The sequence below is a fragment of the Solea solea genome, chromosome 13, assembly GCF_958295425.1.
Source record: "Solea solea chromosome 13, fSolSol10.1, whole genome shotgun sequence".
Taxonomy (NCBI): domain Eukaryota; kingdom Metazoa; phylum Chordata; class Actinopteri; order Pleuronectiformes; family Soleidae; genus Solea; species Solea solea.
The window spans coordinates 2658175-2676957 of NC_081146.1; the positions used below are offsets into that span (position 1 = coordinate 2658175).

The window sequence follows — 18783 nt, forward strand, 5'->3', positions numbered from 1 at the left end:
TGTTTAAATTGTAAATAATAAATATATGTACATACTGTAAAAAATAAGTGATAATATGCAGAAAGTGATACGTGACTGACCCAGTGACTGATATCAGCGGCTACAGTTCAACAAGAGTTAATAAAGAAGAATTGATTGATGTCAGTGTTGAGTCTGAAATTGTATTATGTGGGGGTGAAAACTCATGAGGTATGTAACTCGCCGGCAGTTGCTTGTTGGGTTCGGGTCAAAAATATAGCACTGGTGTGGTTTGGGTTGGTTTCAGTCAATATTCTCTCGGTTCAGTTGGTTTAAGCCTGAGCCACATTCATGTGCACTTACATTATTAGACCTGAAACAATTCATCGATTAATCGACAACTATTTTGATCATTGATTAATCGGTTCAAAGCTTTTTTCATGATTAAAACAAGATTTCTGATTGTTTGAGCTTCTTAAATGTGAGTATTTTTTAAATTTCTTTGCTCTGAATAACAAATAAATCATTAAAAGTGAGTCATTTTGGTTTGTGGACAAAATAAGACATTTGAGAACATCATCATTTCCAGGTTTGACAAACACCAATCAACATTTTTTTAAGGTTTTCTGATATTTTATGGACCAAACGATTAATCGATTAATCTAAAAAAAATTTGACAGATTATGAAAATAATCATTAGTTGCAGCTCTATATATTATTACCTCTTTAGGACCTTTTCTGGCAGAAATAGGACCAGTCGTCCATTTGAAACGCAGCGTGTGGAAGTATTTTAGGTTCTATACCATAGATGACAAAGACAAACTCCCCTGTTAGCTTAGCTCCTCCTTACTCAGACAGGGGAGGAGGCATCACAGACAGGAAGCGCAATAGCGTGTTATGCATTATTTGTTCTAAAATTATTTCTGGAAAACGTGTTTTCAGCCTCCAAAACAACAAGATATGTGTGTTTTCTGTTAATTAGACACAAACTTACAGAGGGTTTCCAGTGACAGAGCAGGTGAGGCTGAGAGAATCGCCCTCTCGCAAAATGCCAGGCGGAGGAACAATCCTCACTGTCGGTGCAACTGCAAACAAAAGAGAGGGAGAAAGAAGAAAAGTATGAGTGAGAGCGCAAACAAGAAGAGCACAATGGAAACATAATGCTTCTCAAGAAATGTGCAGCAATCATCGCGGAAAAGAAAAGAAAAACCCATCAGGAATCAGGAAATACGTCGACTGCGGCTACAAGAGAGGGAACAAAAGTGAGTAAGTGGCAGGAGCTAGGGTCTTTAACATCTGTTTCCAAGGCAACCAGCCGACAATCCCACTGCTGAGACACCTGTTATTGTAAGCAGCCCAGTGCTCAAGCATCTGCTGTACTGCTCTAACTTTGAGATCAGAGCGATGGGAAGGCAAATCCTCAGTGACAGTCAGTCATTACTGGCTGCAGGAAGCACCGGCATCCAGACTGAGGAAACTGTTGAATATGAATTATTCTGATCCATCAACAGACGTGTGAATGTGTGAAAATGACCGACGTGGAAACATTTTCTGAAAATGAGTCGTGTCGCCTAAATGTAAATACCTACATGAGCATATGGAATGTTTGCCTCTTGAAAATGATCACTGGATAAGACATGAATATTGAACTGTGTGAAATACTGATATGAGTGAAGAACACATAGAGTAACTGAATACTGTTGAAGGACAAAGCACAAAAAGCAATTATTCTCATGGAATATAAATCAACAAGTCAGTGAAATCTGGTTGCCTTCTGTTGCCTTCAGTGCCAGTCAGTGTGCTCATATCATTATGTTGTTTTGTTTTTATGGATTTTCAGCATTAGGAGCGAGTAATCCTGTTGGATTGTAAGCAGATGACAGTCGTTCCTCCTCTGTTCAAAAAAGAGCAAAATAAGACGAGATTAGTAACTTTGGGTGATTTTTGTTGGCACTTTCTCACGATACAGTTCCAGCACGACTCGGCTCAGCTTGGCTTGGATCTACTCGGCTTTGTATCGGTTTCCATTACTATACTGTAGTACCTCCTCAGCGTGGGCGGAGTCACTGCCGTGACGTGGTTTTACACTCGACACACACAAACTAGTGACTACAGTGACTTGTAAAGCGGTTGTTTTCAACTGAATCATTAGAATCAGCAAATATAAAAGTATTTGTTGAATACACCAGACTTCTTTGTTAAATATTGAGATTGGAACATTTCCTTGCTAAATGTTGGAGATTAACGCATGTTTTGAGGATTTCTAAGTCTTTTAAACTGATCTACAGCTCAGCATTGTGTCTGACGTCACGCTCATGACTCTTCCAGTGCCAACACTCTCTGCCAATCAGTGGCCGACAGTCTGATAACGTCACCTTTTAGTATCGGCTCAGCTCGCTAATGGAAAAGCAAAACAAACTCTGAGTAGAGTGGAGTCGTGCCGTGCCGTGCCGTGCCGTGCCGTGCCGAGTTGTGCTGGAACTGTGTAGTGGAAAAGCACTTGTGTGCAGCAGAGCAGGGGTGGCCGGGGACAAAACGCATTTTTTTTCCTGACAAACTGATGTCCGAACGATAACAAGAGTTTTTGATCAATTATTTTGTCGTTGAAAATAATCACAGAGCAGGTTCTGGACCTCACTGGCCTGACTTTGGTCCAAACTGGTTGAGAGGAGTTGCTTGTGGCTGGGATGAGGGCTCTCTGGTTTGGACAGTTTTAGTCCATGCTTGCGTCACTGATACAAGCTTTCATCACTCTTGTCCAGCATGAGACTCATTGTCCCAGACTCCTCCCCCTTTTATAAACACTCCACGTCTTGGCATTTTTCAAAATCAGGCGTTGGGCAGAGTTATCCTCAGAAGAGGTGCTGTGGTTACCCTTTAAAAAAATCCAGTTTCAGATTTGAAATGGTGAATGTTTAGTCGGATTTGGGTAAATATTAAAAACTGAGATGAAAGAGAAAGCACAGATCTACCTGACCTTCTTGCTCTGGGTAAATGTAAGGCTGAGCCAATTATACAAGTATAACACTTGCAGTTCTGCCTCCCTTGAACGTAAATATGTATGTGGCAGAGATTTCTAAAATAAGCCAGCAGAGATCAATCAATCCCAGATCCTGTAATCATTGCACATACTGATGTGACTCCGGGTTTTATCAGCTCATGATGATGGTTACCTCCTTAATCCACAGGCCTTAAGACCCTCACCTGGCCACAGGCCTGCTTCTGCCAGCTCGCTGCATGATAAGATTTGTATGTATTAGGTTTTAACGAGAGCTGAGCTCCTACAGGGCAGTTCTGAGTGTCACTCAGTTAAAAATCTAGGGCTGTGTATAAATGAGATTCATTCCAAATGGAAACATTTGAAAAATGAGTCTGCTACCTCTAGAAAATGATGGCTGACATTAGAGTGAAAGACCATAATGAACAGGAGCAAAGCAGCGACTGCAGTGACAGAAATACCAATGGAATAATGTCTGCTTTTCAGACATGAAGCGATTAAAATATCCATTATTAACGTTTTTTTTTCTTAGACAGTTCACTTTTATATGAAATGCACACACACACACACACACACACACACAGCCCAGTCTCCACGATCACATCCCCTTACCTTTCTACAAACCACAGACACATGAGCTCACTTTTATGAACCAACCAATTCAATTCAAATTGAATTGAATTGAATTGAATTGAATTGAATTGAAAGTGACGTTACTTATTTAAACGTTTACAGACGTGCTTTTAGGTGAAATGAAGGGATTAGGGTGATGAGGACAATTTCCTGGCTGTGAACGTAGTTAAAGTTTAAGCACAAAAACTCCTGGTTATGGTTAGAAAAAGATCACATAGTGTCAACATCCTTTTTTTATAAGTTCTCATTTAGATATTGTAATGATTCACCATTGCTTTATTCATTTTCATTAAATAAAAGTCAGTCAAGTGGACACAGTCGGGAGGTCAGGAGCAGCAGGAAGTCATTTATTGAATAACCACCAGGGGGAACTGAACTTTGAACTGTGGAGAGCAGCATTCACTGTACAGCCTACTGGTAATTATTAGAGGATAATAACCATTAGGGGGCGATACAGTTGGTTGCAAAAAAAGCAGTCTGAGTAGTTTGAGTGGAATCCTGTGGGAAAATGAGTCTAATTCTCACTTGATTTATAGCATCATTAAACATCTTCCTGAGGAGGTAATGATCTCAAACGCTAGTTTCAGGTCGTCTTCAATAAAACATTATGTTGATTTTGTAAACGATGCTCCCATTTAGAGCAAAACAGACAACAAACATGGCAGATACGAGTGGACGGCTTGTACTGTCAAAGCAGAGCCTCAAATCTGTGAATTTCAAAAAGTGACACGATGCTGGTCAAATCAAATCTGTTTTCAAAGCTTCAAAGCAGGAGTTTGTTTTGCAACCAGAAGACCATGTCCACTTTTTTATATAACAGACTATGATGTCCTCAGCAAACCTTCATGACGTTTAGACTTCATCTGCACCTGCTGTGGATGTCTTGTTGTAAATATATTATATGCACCCATCCCAAGGTGAGAATGTTCCTTCAAATACTTTTTATGTCTCTTTAGAAATATCGACGTGTTAGAAATGTTCTGTACAGAATGTACAAATGTGATGTTTCCTGAGGTTTGCAGAAAAGTCAAACACACACACAGAGAAAGAAAAACTTACAGAACACATCCAGGCGGTAGTGGCGAACCCTCCTCTGTCCGCTCAGCGCAGGGTGGAAGGCCTCGCAGCTCAGTGCGGCACCATTATCTTTCCTTTCTACCAGGATACGGATGGTGCTGGACACGCTGAACGTCTTCCCGTTGTCCTGCTGGGACACCAGACCTAGAGAGAGAGAAGCAGAGGGGGTGAGATGATGGAAGGAGGGGAATACTGAAGCATGAGGCGGCGGAGAAAACAAGTCAGTAGCCAAAACCAGCATGTTCTGTGTTCTGTCCCGATGCAGAGAGACGGTTTTAGAGGATGTGCACACGTCCTGCTATTAAATGTACTGTTTTTATATTTAGATTATATTATAAGGCCTAGGAAATTAGAATATTTCCCACTGGGACAATAAAGTATGTCCTGTGACGTCTTGTCCTATCCTATCATCTCCTGTATGTCCTATGATAAGGTGGGGCACATAAAGGTGGATTGAAGAAGCAGATTGAAAAAGATGAAGTTAGAGATCGATGAATGAGCTCTTCAAAGCAGAAGGTACCTGTGGACAGAGGTGGGAGTGGTGAAAGAGTGACAAGTGAAAAAAGTGAAAGTAATTACTAAATAAACAGCACAACTGTTTGTTTGCACACGGTAAATCAACTGAATGTTTTCTGTGTGTGTGTGTGTGTGTGTGAGAGAGTGAGAGTGAGAGGAAAGTGACACAGAGACGGAGGACAGGGAAGGATAAAAGGGAGAATATGCATGAACAAATTGGGATTTTAACTGAGCCAGACACGTCAGAGCGCGAGTGGCGTCAAAGGAACAAGGCGTGGGGAAGAAAGGCAAAACGGGAAGAGAGAGAGAGGGCAGCAAAACGGACATGATGGCGAGACGAGCCAAGACATGAAAGAGGATGATAAGACAGATGCAGAGTGGAATAAAGATGGAAGGAGAGAGGAGGAGGAGGAGGAGACACAGACACAGGAAGGAGGAGCAGCAGGGGCCAAACTGAAGGGACTTGACACGGTCACGTATCGGGGGTTTGTGCTTGTTGAGGCAGAATACAACAATATTACCTATATCGCACTGAGTTTTCAATTATTGCCGGCGAGCAAATGAGAGCAGGCCCAATCGAAGCATGAGAGAGGACGGCGTGGGTGCAGATGAGCCGGAATAAGGGAGCAGCTGGAAGATAGTGTCTTAATTAAAGAGTGCTTTACCATATCTGCTGGGATCTGCCTCTAACCTTTAGTGTCACAGTTCATTTCACTCAGCAGGAAAAAAAGGAGAGGACAGCGGAGCTGAGGAACAAAGAGAAGTTCAGCCTGGTTGTGTCTCTTTGACTCTTAAAGCAATAAACCTTTGAGTAGTTTCTCGTCCTAATCACCTAAAATGTGCATTTATTCATTTGATGTCCACAGCTTCATCCTCGACATGAGGGTCACGGGGCAGGACACACCCTGGACATGTTGCCAGTCCATCACTCGGCCAACAAACAACTCTTCATTATACGGTGTCCAATTAATCTGTGCATGTTTGTGGACTGTGGGAGGAAACCAGAGAACTTGTGTGTGAGAACCCACACGTGGGGCGGGACAAACCTGGGTCTTTTGGTTCAAAGGCAACGGTGCTAGCCACTAATCCACTGTGTGGCCTCAGTGAATTAAGGCCCACACTGTAACAAATTTCTGTAATTTCTACAGTAAAAAATTACAGAAGCTTGTTGTCCTATCCTTTTACAAGGTGTAACTGTAAATTGCAATGTATTATGGGTAAAAAATAATTACAGTAATTTAAAGCTGTAACACATTTTAAAATTACAGCATGGTTATGTTTTCACTTGGTTCTGACTGTAAATGATACATTTACAGTTAAACACTGTTAGGCTAATATTGGCAGTTTGCAAGAGGATAGGCATTTGATGGCGGGAGGAGGAGAGCGAACCCAGCATTCATCCACTCAATAAAGAGTAAGTATTATGTTATTAGTCTAAACTATTAAAGAGAAACTAGGCAAGATTGTATGCATGGTTATGTTACATTTTACCCGAATTAAACAGTAATTATTTTAGTTTTTAACAATATGACTTTAGTAACCTTTTTTGAGGCTATGCCTTTCACCTGGCATATCATGGCTGGAAACCAACCTTGCTAGTTTCTCTTCAAAATGTGATTCAAGTAATAACATGAAATATGATTTAATCGTGTGTCAGCCTGGTTTGCACAACTAAAAATAAAGTTAGCTCAAGAATATTTTTCAAACGAGTGTAATCCCAGGCTCTGCCGTTTAATGGAAGGCTAAAATGTTAGGCTAACATGCCGCTAGCTAAGGTAGTTAGGTGCTACTGTATGTTGTCTAAACTCGGTGTGAGAAAGTTACGTGTGTCGCCGACAGGATCGAATCAACCTTGAAGTGAGGTGAGGAGAGAAAGCTGCAAAAACAACATTTTGGTAAGAATAATGTTTCCTTATTTATTTGTGTGACTAACAGCATTTGGCATCATTTTATTCGCCTTAGTTGGAATATACGGGGTGTGGGACTCAAAACTGCACTGTTTTTTGAAGATGTTAACCAGCAAAAACCACAGAACAGCAAGATACACTAGAGTGTTGTAACTGCTGGATTGTATTATGAAGATTTGTGTGGTACAATTTAGTATTATGGGAATTATTATTACGATTCTTTGTCGCGAACTAGTTCTCCTCGTTCAGTTCATTAAAAGGACTTGCGAATCACGAATGAGCCATTCTCTGACTGCTTCGTCTGGTTCACTTCTGTAACTACTTTCAGACCAAGAATACATCAGATGTTTCAGTGCAGTAGGCTTTGGAGCAGTGTGTTATGTGCACAAAACATTTTTTTTTCACAGTAATATCGACCACTATCATCATTTATCTGGTGAAGGTAGTTAGTCAGAAACTTCCTATCGTTCACGAATCGTCCATGAACTCAGGGTGGCCGTAAATCAATTTTCCATGGGTCTTAAATATTTGTGTGTCATGTCACCGCGAAAATGCAGTCAATCTGTTCTGCTATTTCGATTTTTTTTTTTCCGGTAGCCGCTGCGTTGTCTATGGGCTGGTTCAGAGGCTGTGATGCTACGCACCGTTGGGTGACAAGTGAAAGACGAGACCCAATCACTACCGCTGATAGAGTCTGGGTCTCGTCTTAAACTCGTCACTAGCCTAGCCTGCACAGCTTTTGATGACTTAAGCTAAAGCGGTGGTCGGGGAACGCAGGGGAGATCTATGGGTTTTGTCTTTTGTAAACAATGTATTTCATTAAGTGTCTTTTTCCTGATTTTGTGACTTCAGATGCTTCCTGGGGATCAACCCAACGTCTGGCACAAAGGCCACAAAGTGGATCAGTCCAAGAAGTGGGAAGGTGCAAGAGAAGTGGAACAGCAATGTCAACCTTCATGTCTCTGCACTTCTAAAAAGGTTAATGGACTTTGAGCCCGTTTGCAAAAGAAACAATAATGGCACACTGTTTTGTATAAAAAAAACAAAAAAACAATGGTTCCAAGATGTGGTTATTTTTTACACATTTGACTTTGTTGCTGCAAATTACAGTAGTTAATTTAAAGTTACACTGTGTGGCTGCAAGTCTTGTGCAGTCTGGTGTATGTTTATGTGAGTTTGTTCATGTCTGTGTGAGTTTGAAAATATACACATCGGGTATTGAGTGTTAATAAATGTTTTGTATTGTTGCAGCACTGACTCTTGTTTTATTATTATTGTTAATAGCTGAAAATAATTACAATTACAAAAAAATGACAGTGCTTAATTTGCAAAACATGACAAGCAAACCTATATTAGCTGTAAAAACATTCTACAATAAAATAATGAATTATGAACAAGTAACAGCTATTTAGTGGCAAAAATAGTTGGCAGGTAACTCATGTCATTTGAATGGGATACAAGATAATATTGTAAATTAAAATACAATAAATGGTTGTTTATCATATAAAACAATACATTGTTGTGTTTTATATACGGCAAAAACCTGTAAAACGTATCCAGTAATATGTTGTAATTAATGTTTACAGTAATTAACAACACTTTTACAGCACTTTATTGGCAACTTTTTTGCCTGTTCTTTACTGTAAATTCTACAGGAAATTTGTTACAGTGCATTTATACTCCATTTTTTGTCTTTTTTACATCAGAACCCTACTTCCGTGTGTATGGACATTACACAATACTTCCTCTAGAGGGCAGTGGTCTCAAAGTTGCGGCCCGGGGGCCACGTGTGGCCCTCCAATCGATTTCATGTGGCCCTCCAAACAATATCAATTGTAACGAGTCATTTCTATATGTTTTTATTATTAAATTCATAGATTCATTTTGCATCATAAATATGTTTTTTTTTATTGTTCCATATTAAAACAAGCACTTTTATTTTGAAATGATCCAATCCAACTTTATCTCTAAAGCACTTTAAAACAAACACAGTGGACCAAAGTGCTGTACAGAATAATGGATAAAAGACAGAAGAAGTAAAAGACAGAAAAGCTCACACGAGGCAATAGAGTACATATAAAAAAGGAATTAATATGTCATTTTAAGCTCATATTGTCCACCGCAAATGTTGCTTTTCCCAAAAAAGTTTGGCTTTTTTTTTACTTGACTGGCCCCCGACTGACCAGACAAGACAGTCAATGGCCCACAGGTCATTTGAGAGGGCAGTGCCATGTTGCAGGCATCAACAAACACGGCAAACAGTGAAATCATTGCACGCTTTCCTGCGACATGCACAATGAATGCAGACAAAATGAACGCATGGAAGATTATAGAGGGGGCCTTAAAAGTAGAAGAAGGGATTAAAGGAAGAACTGAGCCAGTACTGCAGAGACAGCCAAGATAATATAGAGACAAGATAAACAGACTGCATGAATAAGATGTTGAATGTCAGATAAAAGTGAAACTAAATGAGACAATGGCTGCCATGAAGTTTAAAAAGGGCAAAACATGCGCATCATTGCTTGTTGCTGATCATCTCTCTCCATTCATCTGGTGTGTCTGTGTGTGAGTGAGTCCTTCAGACGCATTGAATGAATATTTAGTTTGGATACAATGAAATATAGAATCACAGCCATGAGCCTCAGTGAGAGATACCTCGCCTCCAAGTTTTGGTCTTTTGTTTGTCATGCGCAGGCAGTCGAACAACGTTTTTTGAGGAGAAAATTCGAATCAACGCGTAGCATTATTACACAGACACTGACTCAACAGTGAAGGTTAAACAGACTGAAAGGCAGATTTATCCCTCACCCTTTAAGTGTGAAAAAGCAGAGGGAGACAGCGAGTTATAAAGGAGAAGGATGGCTCCAGGTAACAGGCTGTTGGATGCATAAGATAAAAAAAAGGGAAGGAGTGATAGAGGATGGTGAATTAAACATGTGCCACGGGAACGAGAGGAGAACATCTGGAGTGTGTGAATCTTTAAATATCACTTTTCCACTAATGGAGCAAATTAATCTTTGCAAAAACAAATGAACATTATCTCTGCGCTGTGCAGAGGAAGTTTGTAAAGTCTACGAATTTCAATCAAATGAATGTTTGACACGACTTGGAAGGACAGCGGATGCCCTCGGTCACACCGGGAACCCCTTCCCTGTTTGTTTTAGATGCTTCTCTGCAAATGACCAAAAAGAACGAGTCATTATCAGGCTTTTGCAGAACTTGATGATGAGCTGAACATTTGAATCCGATGTTATGGAGCAAGCAAACATCTCAAACAAGCAAGGCAGTAGTCCTTGAGGACCAGGATCGAGGAGCACTCGATCTAGTTTCTCACCTGACATGAAGCACTTAAGTGATGTATGGTTCAACACACAATCACAGGAATATCCAGTGGTTTTGGATGGGGATGGTCAGAAGATGATGGAGAAACCACCTTTATGAATAAACTATCAACAACTCAGTGTCTGTAAGAGTCTAATCTCTCAATTTCTCTCTCTCACAGTGGTGCACAAGCATCCACGGAGAGGAGGAGGCACAGGAAGGTTTCCTAAAGCTATTAATAAAATAAATTCTTACTGTTTAAACACACAAGTGCTCATGCGACCGTTGATGAGAGGAAACTCATCCATGTTCACGTTGGAGCACTCGCTGAAAGGCATGAGGAATGAGAAGAAAGTGCAGCTATGCGCCACGTCTAACGTCATTGTTCATGAGTGCCAGGGTGATGTCATTGCTCTCGCCAAGGCTGGTCAGAGTGATGCTCTCTATCCCAGAAACAGGCGCCTTAAAAGAGTGTAGCCAGACACTGCATTTCGTTCAATACTAAAGGCCAGGTCTTACTTTGTACATGTACGCAGAGATCCGCTAAGTCCATGTGATGTATATGGTGGTCTGTGTAGACTCTCTGCACACTAACACATACATTTATATTAAGACTAATTGATGTTACTGTTATTGTAACCATCTGCCTCTCTTTAGCTTCTATTACAATTCCAGATTTATTCTACATTTCACATGTCTATGATTCATATGATCTACTGCATGTCTGTCCATCCTAGGAGAGGGATCCCTCCTCTGTGGCTCTTCCTGGTGTTTCTCACAGTTTCAAAAGGTTTTTTTATGGAGTTTTTCCACATTTGATGTGAGGGTCTAAGAATAGAGGTTGTCACTTGCCATACAGTCCCTTCGAGCATGCCTCCAGTTTGAGTCCACGTGGACCGTCCACACTCATGCTCCATGTAGCTCGACATTTTCTAGACTAGAGAGTGGTGCGCTCTTGTTTTGGCTAAAGGAAATAATGAAGATAATGGTAACCATGGAAACTTGCTTGAGGTTATACACATGTACAACTCCACGATCAAAGAACGACAACATCGCCGCTACTGGAAAGGAATATGAGATTGAGTGCAACATGCATGGTAATGCTGTTGTTTAGGTACCGTGGGCGTGTACAGTCAAGTGGAAATGCCAAGTGGCTTTTTACGGCCTAAGTATGACCCACCTCTAAGACAACTGAACAACTTCACCACACCTGTGTGCGGGAGGACTGTGAGCATGGGCCCTATTTAGACTATCCAAAAGCGCATGGTTTAAAGTGTGTGGCACAAACACATTAGGGCTTGTCCAACTCAGATTTTTAGGGCCCCTTGTGTTCAAAAGAGCAGTATCAGCACCATGGAGAGCGTCCAGAATGAGTTCTCCTGTTAACTGTGGAAATAAATAAATAAATCTGAAGAACGACGGGTTATTTTTGGGTGGCTGAGTGAGGTACGCTGGCTTTCATAATAGTTCGGGTGGCTCAGTCTTGTCCTTGGTGACTAAGGTTGTGAGTTCATAATTCAAATAGCACAGAATGAGCGTAATGAGCATAAGCAGAGAGAGATGTTTTTTAAGTAGAGAACGATTTCGCCAGAAGGAAGATTAAGCAGTCAAATCTGTCCAGTACTTGATGCTGATGTGCATATTCTGACCTCAAAAAGTATAGACTTCACCTTAAAAGAATGAGAAAAGAAAATGTTTTTACTGTCTCACCTCAAAAAAGTTTCTAAGGATGGACAAGGACACTTGATCAATTTCCAAGAAATGGGAAGAGGAGCCCTGCAGCCAAAACCTTCCTTCTCTCCATCCATTTCACCATCCATCAGTCTATACCAGCTCCCATTAAGTGATCCATCTGCCATTCACCTTATCAACCCATCAATCACCCATCCATCCGTCTTTTATTCAGCACCATTCCATGTCACCTACTCTATATTCCCTTCATTAATTTCCTCATTTATCCTCCATATTCATCTCACCATCCATCAGCCCATCTGTCAAGCCACATTCTGGTTTACCTGGTATCTCCCGGCCATTACGGACCCAGCGCAGGGTGGCTGCCGGCTTGCTGCGTGGTGACACGCAGGTGAGCTCTGCATCGCCGCCTTCCACGCCCTCCTGCTTCACCTCCACGGTGGGTGTCTCCGGGGGCACCAGAACACTGAGAGTGGCCACCTGGTGGTGCGTGGCATCCGTGTAGAGCTGGCAGAAGTAGCCGCCCTCATCAGACACACTGACGTTGGTCAACTCGATGCGCACCAGCCGCGGCGTGAACAGCACCATCTGGAAGCGGTCGTCCTTCAGTGCTGGAAGTGGGTGAAGATGATTAGGAATTGGGGTCGTTGATGGAGCGAGAATCGGGGAGAAGAAGTGCAGATGTGGAGGAAATGAGGTGGGACAGAAGTTGGGGGAGAAGGAGAAAGAAGGAGAAAGAAGGGGAGATCATCAGTCATCAGCTCAATCCTTATGTTCCCATAAACCCTTAAATAGTCAGTGTCTAACATTCACGGAGGTTTATTGGCAGAAAGTGAATAAACTACCAATAAGTATGTTTGTAAGTGTGTAATCACTTTTTTAAAATAAAAATTCTCAGCCTTAGAATGAACCTTTTACTTTGGGAAATGGCTTTGCCATAAGGAGGTCACCATCTTGTACCGCCATCTTGTGCCGTCATGTTTCTACAAGAGCTCAAATGGACAAACCAGCAATAGCACAAGTTCTGCATTGTGAAGCAGGAGCTAATGCAAACGAAAACATATGAAGAAGAAGAACAGCAGAGACACCTTTCTGGTATGTGAAGGCCACCGTAGTTCCCTGACATGGAAATGGAGGTGTGACTGTTGCAATCTGCAGTCTTACCATTAGACGTCACTCATTCTTACACACTGGGCCTTTAAATCCTGAACCCTAAGTGACTTTAATGATGCTACCTGCTATTGCCTGTGTGTGAGCGACTGAAAAGGCTCAACATGAAATACATATAAATGGGACAGCACATTATGAGCCATATTACTTCACCTTGATGACGCCAAAAGCGGTGGCTTAATTTGATGAGTTTGAGACATTCTGTTTAACACCAAGCTCACACCACATGGTCTTTATGCAGCATTCCGTTTACAGTGGAAGTCGGAACTGGGAGTGATGTCCCAAGTTCTCAGAAATGCAAATGTATCTCAGGAACTCAGGTTAGCGACTGTTAGGAATACCAGTCAAACATGATATTTATTGCACGCAGCAACAAGTCTATGTTTAAACATTAAACAGTACTATGTGTATGAATGATTACTGTTTAAAAAAAGCAGCCATTTTAGGAATATCATGTTGGGGAGTGTAAATCCGTTCTGAGTTCAGTTCCCATGACCTTGGTTATTCCGAGTTCAGGCGACAAATGGAACGCATTCGCCAAATAATCCGGTCGCCTACAGGTTTTGCAAATCCCGGCTAATCGTCTCTCATCAGCTTGTGATCTCACTGTGTGTGAAAGGATCAAAGTCACAGTCTGTGGAGTCCAACTCTCATTTTCAGCACGACACAGACGAAATCCAAGTTAACACAGAGTCAAGCAACCCGAGCGAGAAGAGAAAAAGAGAAACACGACAAAATCCATGCGACTGTGATCGCAAACATTAGCGCTACAATAACCGTGTACTCGCTATGACAATGTGTTTTCGTGATGACACGTAGTTGATGGTGAAAGACGGTGCGACGGCACCTGGGAGAAGATTCCAGATCTTTTAAAGATCACAAATCATTGTGACCAAAATCACAATATGAATTGTGACGAAAGGAAATGTGTGCATAATTTAGCCACTAATTTACAGCTCTACCTGTAACAGCTAATCTCATTTTGAATGGGTAAAACATTTCCAAGAGAAGTTTGATCAATTAATTGAAAAATATTTGAAAATGATTTATTTACTATATTAATATCTACAGATTACATCATTGTGATTATCCTCTGATTACATTAGACATGATTATGCCCTTTTTTCGTTGCTATCATAGGTTGCCAATTGGTTTTGGTGCCCGCACACTATGAACTCTGGGTAATTTCCTCCTGCAGAGTCTACAGATAACCAACGGAGAGAAAGTGTCCATAAAGTGCTCAAAATGGCCACAAGAGAGCTCTCACAATTTTGAGGATTTCCCAGTGGGACCAATCCTAAGCCTTCACTGATTTACCATGAACTTCTAAAGTCTGTGAGTGTGTGAGGGTGAGCACCGTGACTGAGATGTTAGTAGAAAAACACTATATTTGACAGACAGAATAATAAAAAAAAAAAAACTACGAGATACTGTGTTTGTGTCAATAATAATAATAAAGATACCAGCGGAGAGAAAAGAAAACAAGTCTGTTTTCAATGTGTCAGCAATCAATTCTTTCTTTGAACACTTTACAGACAGACACAGAATATTAAGAAGTGTTAATGTTTGTGCTTTGGTTGTTTTGAACCGTCCTCTCTGAACACACACAGAGACTAACAATGTGAGTGTCATTTTATCAAAAAACTTGTTTTCAGACGTTTAACTGGCAGGCCTTTGCTGGCTTTAAAAAAAGAATAAAATGTGTTTGTAGATGAGAAGCTCCTCAGGGAGCTGCTGTACACCTCACTCACAAATGCACTTGTTTAGCAGGCTGCAGACTTTCCACAGAGCAGTCGTAACTGCTTCATTTCTTGACTTCACTTCATTAGTCTGTCTTTCAGTATCAGATATAATGGCTGTCTCCGAATGCCTGGGTATTTTCCCCAAATAATTTAATCCTGTTGGTGGAATTTTAGTCAACATTTCAATGCAATCTCTCTCTCTCTCTCTAGTTTTGTCCAAGGCAGGGCAATCACATCTAATTCCTACGACCTGTTTTTATTGGCTTGGCTGCTAAAGCAGTACAAATGAGAAGAGAAAACCTCTAATTGGCCTGGTCCTTTTACCGGAGCAACAACAGCAATCAATGAAAAAAAAGGAAAATAATTTGATCGGAACCAGGATAGTGCAAAGCTCCACCACTTAAAAGTAAAGTAGCATCTTGGACCTGTAGATATAGGGTCAATGCTGTCGTCAGGTACAGGCACAGTGTAAGTGCATTTGCTTGCACTTACACTGCAAAAATAGATTTCCAATAAGTGAAATCAGCCTCATTTCTGGGACATTGTTCTTATGTTTTGCCAAAAAAACTAAAAAAAAATCTTGGTAAGCAAGATTTGCATGAGAAAAATCATCTCATTCTAAGTCAAAACATATCTAACTTCTCTGAACGATGTTACAGCTAACTTTAAGCTTTACTTTAAGCTAAAACAATATTTACATAAAATCCCAACTGCTCCTGGTTTGTGTGTTAAATACAATTCTACATAATTAAATTCTTTAAGTCAACATTCTTACATGACAGAATATTCTTACATTTTGGACAGTGTTGTCTAGTTTTTGGCCCATTTTTCTTCCTCTTAAGAAACATTACAGTTTGAAAGTGGCAGTAGATTTACAGTCTAGCTCTAAGTATACAGTATACAGCAAACATGTCTTATTGGCAGATTCTTCTTCACTTTTTGTTGTACTTATTTCTAGTAGGGCTGTTTTGCAGTGACATGTAACAATAACATGTACGTTAGATATAGCAGGTCTAAAAGTGCTTGGACCAGAGGGGTCAAACTGGTGGCCTGAGGGCCACATTTCGGCCCCCAATCAATTTCATGTGGCCCACCATACTGTTTCTGTATGCGAGTGGCTTTTTTTTATGTGTTATTTTCTAATTATTTGGAGTTTGACAAAAGAAACACAGCGGAATGTAAACGGCTGCATCTGTTCAAGTTTATTAAACCAATAAATGACTTTATAAAGCCACTTTTTTTTGTTATATATCAATTGTTTGATCAGCCACAATAATGTAATAATGAATTTAAATGAAAATACCTCAAGTTGAGGGCTTTTCTAAGTAATTGTTAGGTGCGATTAAAAAAGAGACTAATTAGATCAATTACAGATCATAATTAATTAATTGCTCACTTTGTTTAATCTCTTGACAGCACTAGTAATAATAGGACAATGGTTGTAATGATCACATTATTAAATGTATTACATTCAATAGTAAAGTATATATAGTACATGAGCTTGTCCATATTATGATCATTCCTAGATTTATTTTGCATCATAAATATGTTATTATTATGAAGTAGACATCACTGCATATGAAAACAAGCACTTTTAACTTTTTTAAATACTGTGAAATATTATGTGATAATATTGTGTGATTGTATAATTTTAAGCTCACATCGCAGGTTAATTGGACACCTTTGCATTGCCTGTAAGTGTGCATGTGTGAATGAATGGTTGTTGGTCTCTATGTTGGCCCTGGGGGGGGGGGGGGGGGGGGGAATATAACACCTGTAACCTTAGTTGTGGACAAATGAGAAGCAAAGGCAGCTTTAATTGAAATGGTACAACATTTCCCACTTTGGAATGACTTATTTCTTAGTCTAAAGTGTCTAAATGCTCTGCCCCTGGACATTGTGTACATTCAGGGTTTTTCTGTTTTTCACTTTTTTATATTTCTGTCATAGACTTGGGGCGACCATGGTTCAGTGGTAGAGAGGGTTGTTTTCCAACTGAAAGGTCGGAGGTTTAATTCCAGGCTCTGCTAGTTTACATGCCGACGTGTCCCTGGGCAAAACACTTAACCCCAACAGTGTGTGAATGGGTTTGATAGATGTGCGATAATAATAATAAAAAGAAGACTGTAGCTGTGCTGTATGAATATATGAGTGGGTGAATGGCAAAACTGGAATGTAAAGCAGTTTGAGTGGTCATCAAGACTGGTGAAGGACATTTGGTTTTTAGTTATTTCTCTTTGGTCTGTTTCCTATGACGGAGTATTAGGGCTACACTGAAGCAAAAACATTACTTTCCAGAATAAAGTCATAATTGTAATATTATGACTTCATTAATATATAGTGAATAAAGTGATAACATAACGACTTTTCCCCCACTTTTTAGTGGCGTACGCCTCCATCCACATGATGTGACGGCTAATTCCGCCAATTACTTGCACTGCCATGGGGCCTGAGTTTATCATGAGAATCAATACGCCATAAAGCCTTGGCTCCCTCACGACGTCCAAGATATTCCCACTCCTTCAGGATCCAAAATCTTAATGGTCAATTTAATTAATCCTCATAAATTTAGTTACTTGAAAAACTATGAAACCTCTTTGAATAGCACTCAGATGTAAGCGGCTGTAGCCTTGCTGTCGACCTCTATAAGCCATTACCTCCTCCACAAAAGAGAGGAGTCTGTGTGAGTCTTTCTTAGGAATACACTCGGTTTGTTACACAATCTTTTCAAAGCCCTGATACTGATGCTAATGTAGAGCTGATGAGCCAAAAGATTATGTATTACCTTCTTTGTGAAGCCTAAACCAAAGTAGAACTTCACAAAGACGCTCCACGCTCTTCATCTTGTCTCGTAATATGACGACTTTTTTCAGTCCGGCCCTGATACTCGCGGTTTCACATTCTCTTTGGAATTGATTTACTTCCTGTCTTTGTCACGTTTTCCTGCCCCGGTGTTTTTCACCTGTGTCCCATTTTCCCTGCCTCTCTCATGTATTTATTCTATGTGGCACCAGTCTCCTTTGTTGCTTTTCTTTGGTGTTTTTATCAGTTTGGTGTTTTGTATTTCACGCTCTGCTGTACTCCTAGTCCACATCCAGTGTAATCCAGGTGCCGGTCCCAAGCCAGGATAAATGCGGAGGGTTGAGTCGGGAAGGGCATCCAGCGTAAAAGCTTTACCAAATCAAATATGCCGATCAGTGAAAACAATGAGGCAGATAATCCACTGTTTTTTTGGACTTTTGGAGTTCTTTTTGTTTTAAATGTGACATTTGTTTTGAGCTCACACGTCTGGGTCCTCACTTGTCTGCACCGTGACATCAAGATCATTTGCACTGTATTAGCAAACAGTCATTTCTCCCACAGCATGAGCGAGAGTCGAGTTCTCACCACCTTATAATTTGTGATGTCACTCCCATGGACAGCTCTGAAGAGGAGGGGGGGATGATTCTCTGCTGTGGGATTGATAGCTCTGCTAAATCTCAAGCTCGATTTTGATACGAACAAGTTTGATGGAGCAACTTCCGGCCGCACATTGATACAACGTTTGTTTCCAGCTTCCTCGAGCACTGACTGGACCGTCCTTAACTTGAATATATCCTTTTATTGTCTTTGTAACTGCCATTATTCCTCTGTAAGCCCATTTCTAATTAGTGTCTGGCATTTTACTCTTAATTATTTTATGTTTTCATCATTATTGTTTCACTTACTGTGAAAATGGAGGGGAAAAAAAGAAAGAAAAAGCTTTGCAAATACAGCTCACTGCACACCC

General features: G+C 40.6%; 1 protein-coding gene and 1 long non-coding RNA gene across 5 annotated transcripts in view; one reads left to right on the forward strand and one right to left on the reverse strand.

Annotated features, from left to right (window-relative positions):
- The window catches only part of cadm4 (cell adhesion molecule 4), a 242084-nt gene that overhangs the window by 34098 nt on the left and 189203 nt on the right, over positions 1-18783 (reverse strand). For all 4 annotated transcript variants that reach the window (XM_058647554.1, XM_058647553.1, XM_058647556.1 and 1 more), the window contains exons 3-5: positions 12426-12713; positions 4649-4810; positions 953-1043 (exon numbers count right to left, since the gene is read on the reverse strand). In XM_058647554.1, the coding sequence (XP_058503537.1) occupies positions 953-1043; positions 4649-4810; positions 12426-12713 (541 nt within the window). The remainder of the gene's footprint in view (positions 1-952; positions 1044-4648; positions 4811-12425; positions 12714-18783) is intronic.
- On the forward strand, positions 6462-8068 carry LOC131471183 (uncharacterized). The gene is made up of 3 exons (XR_009241983.1): positions 6462-6596; positions 7022-7077; positions 7942-8068. It is a non-coding gene; the product is annotated as an uncharacterized LOC131471183 (long non-coding RNA).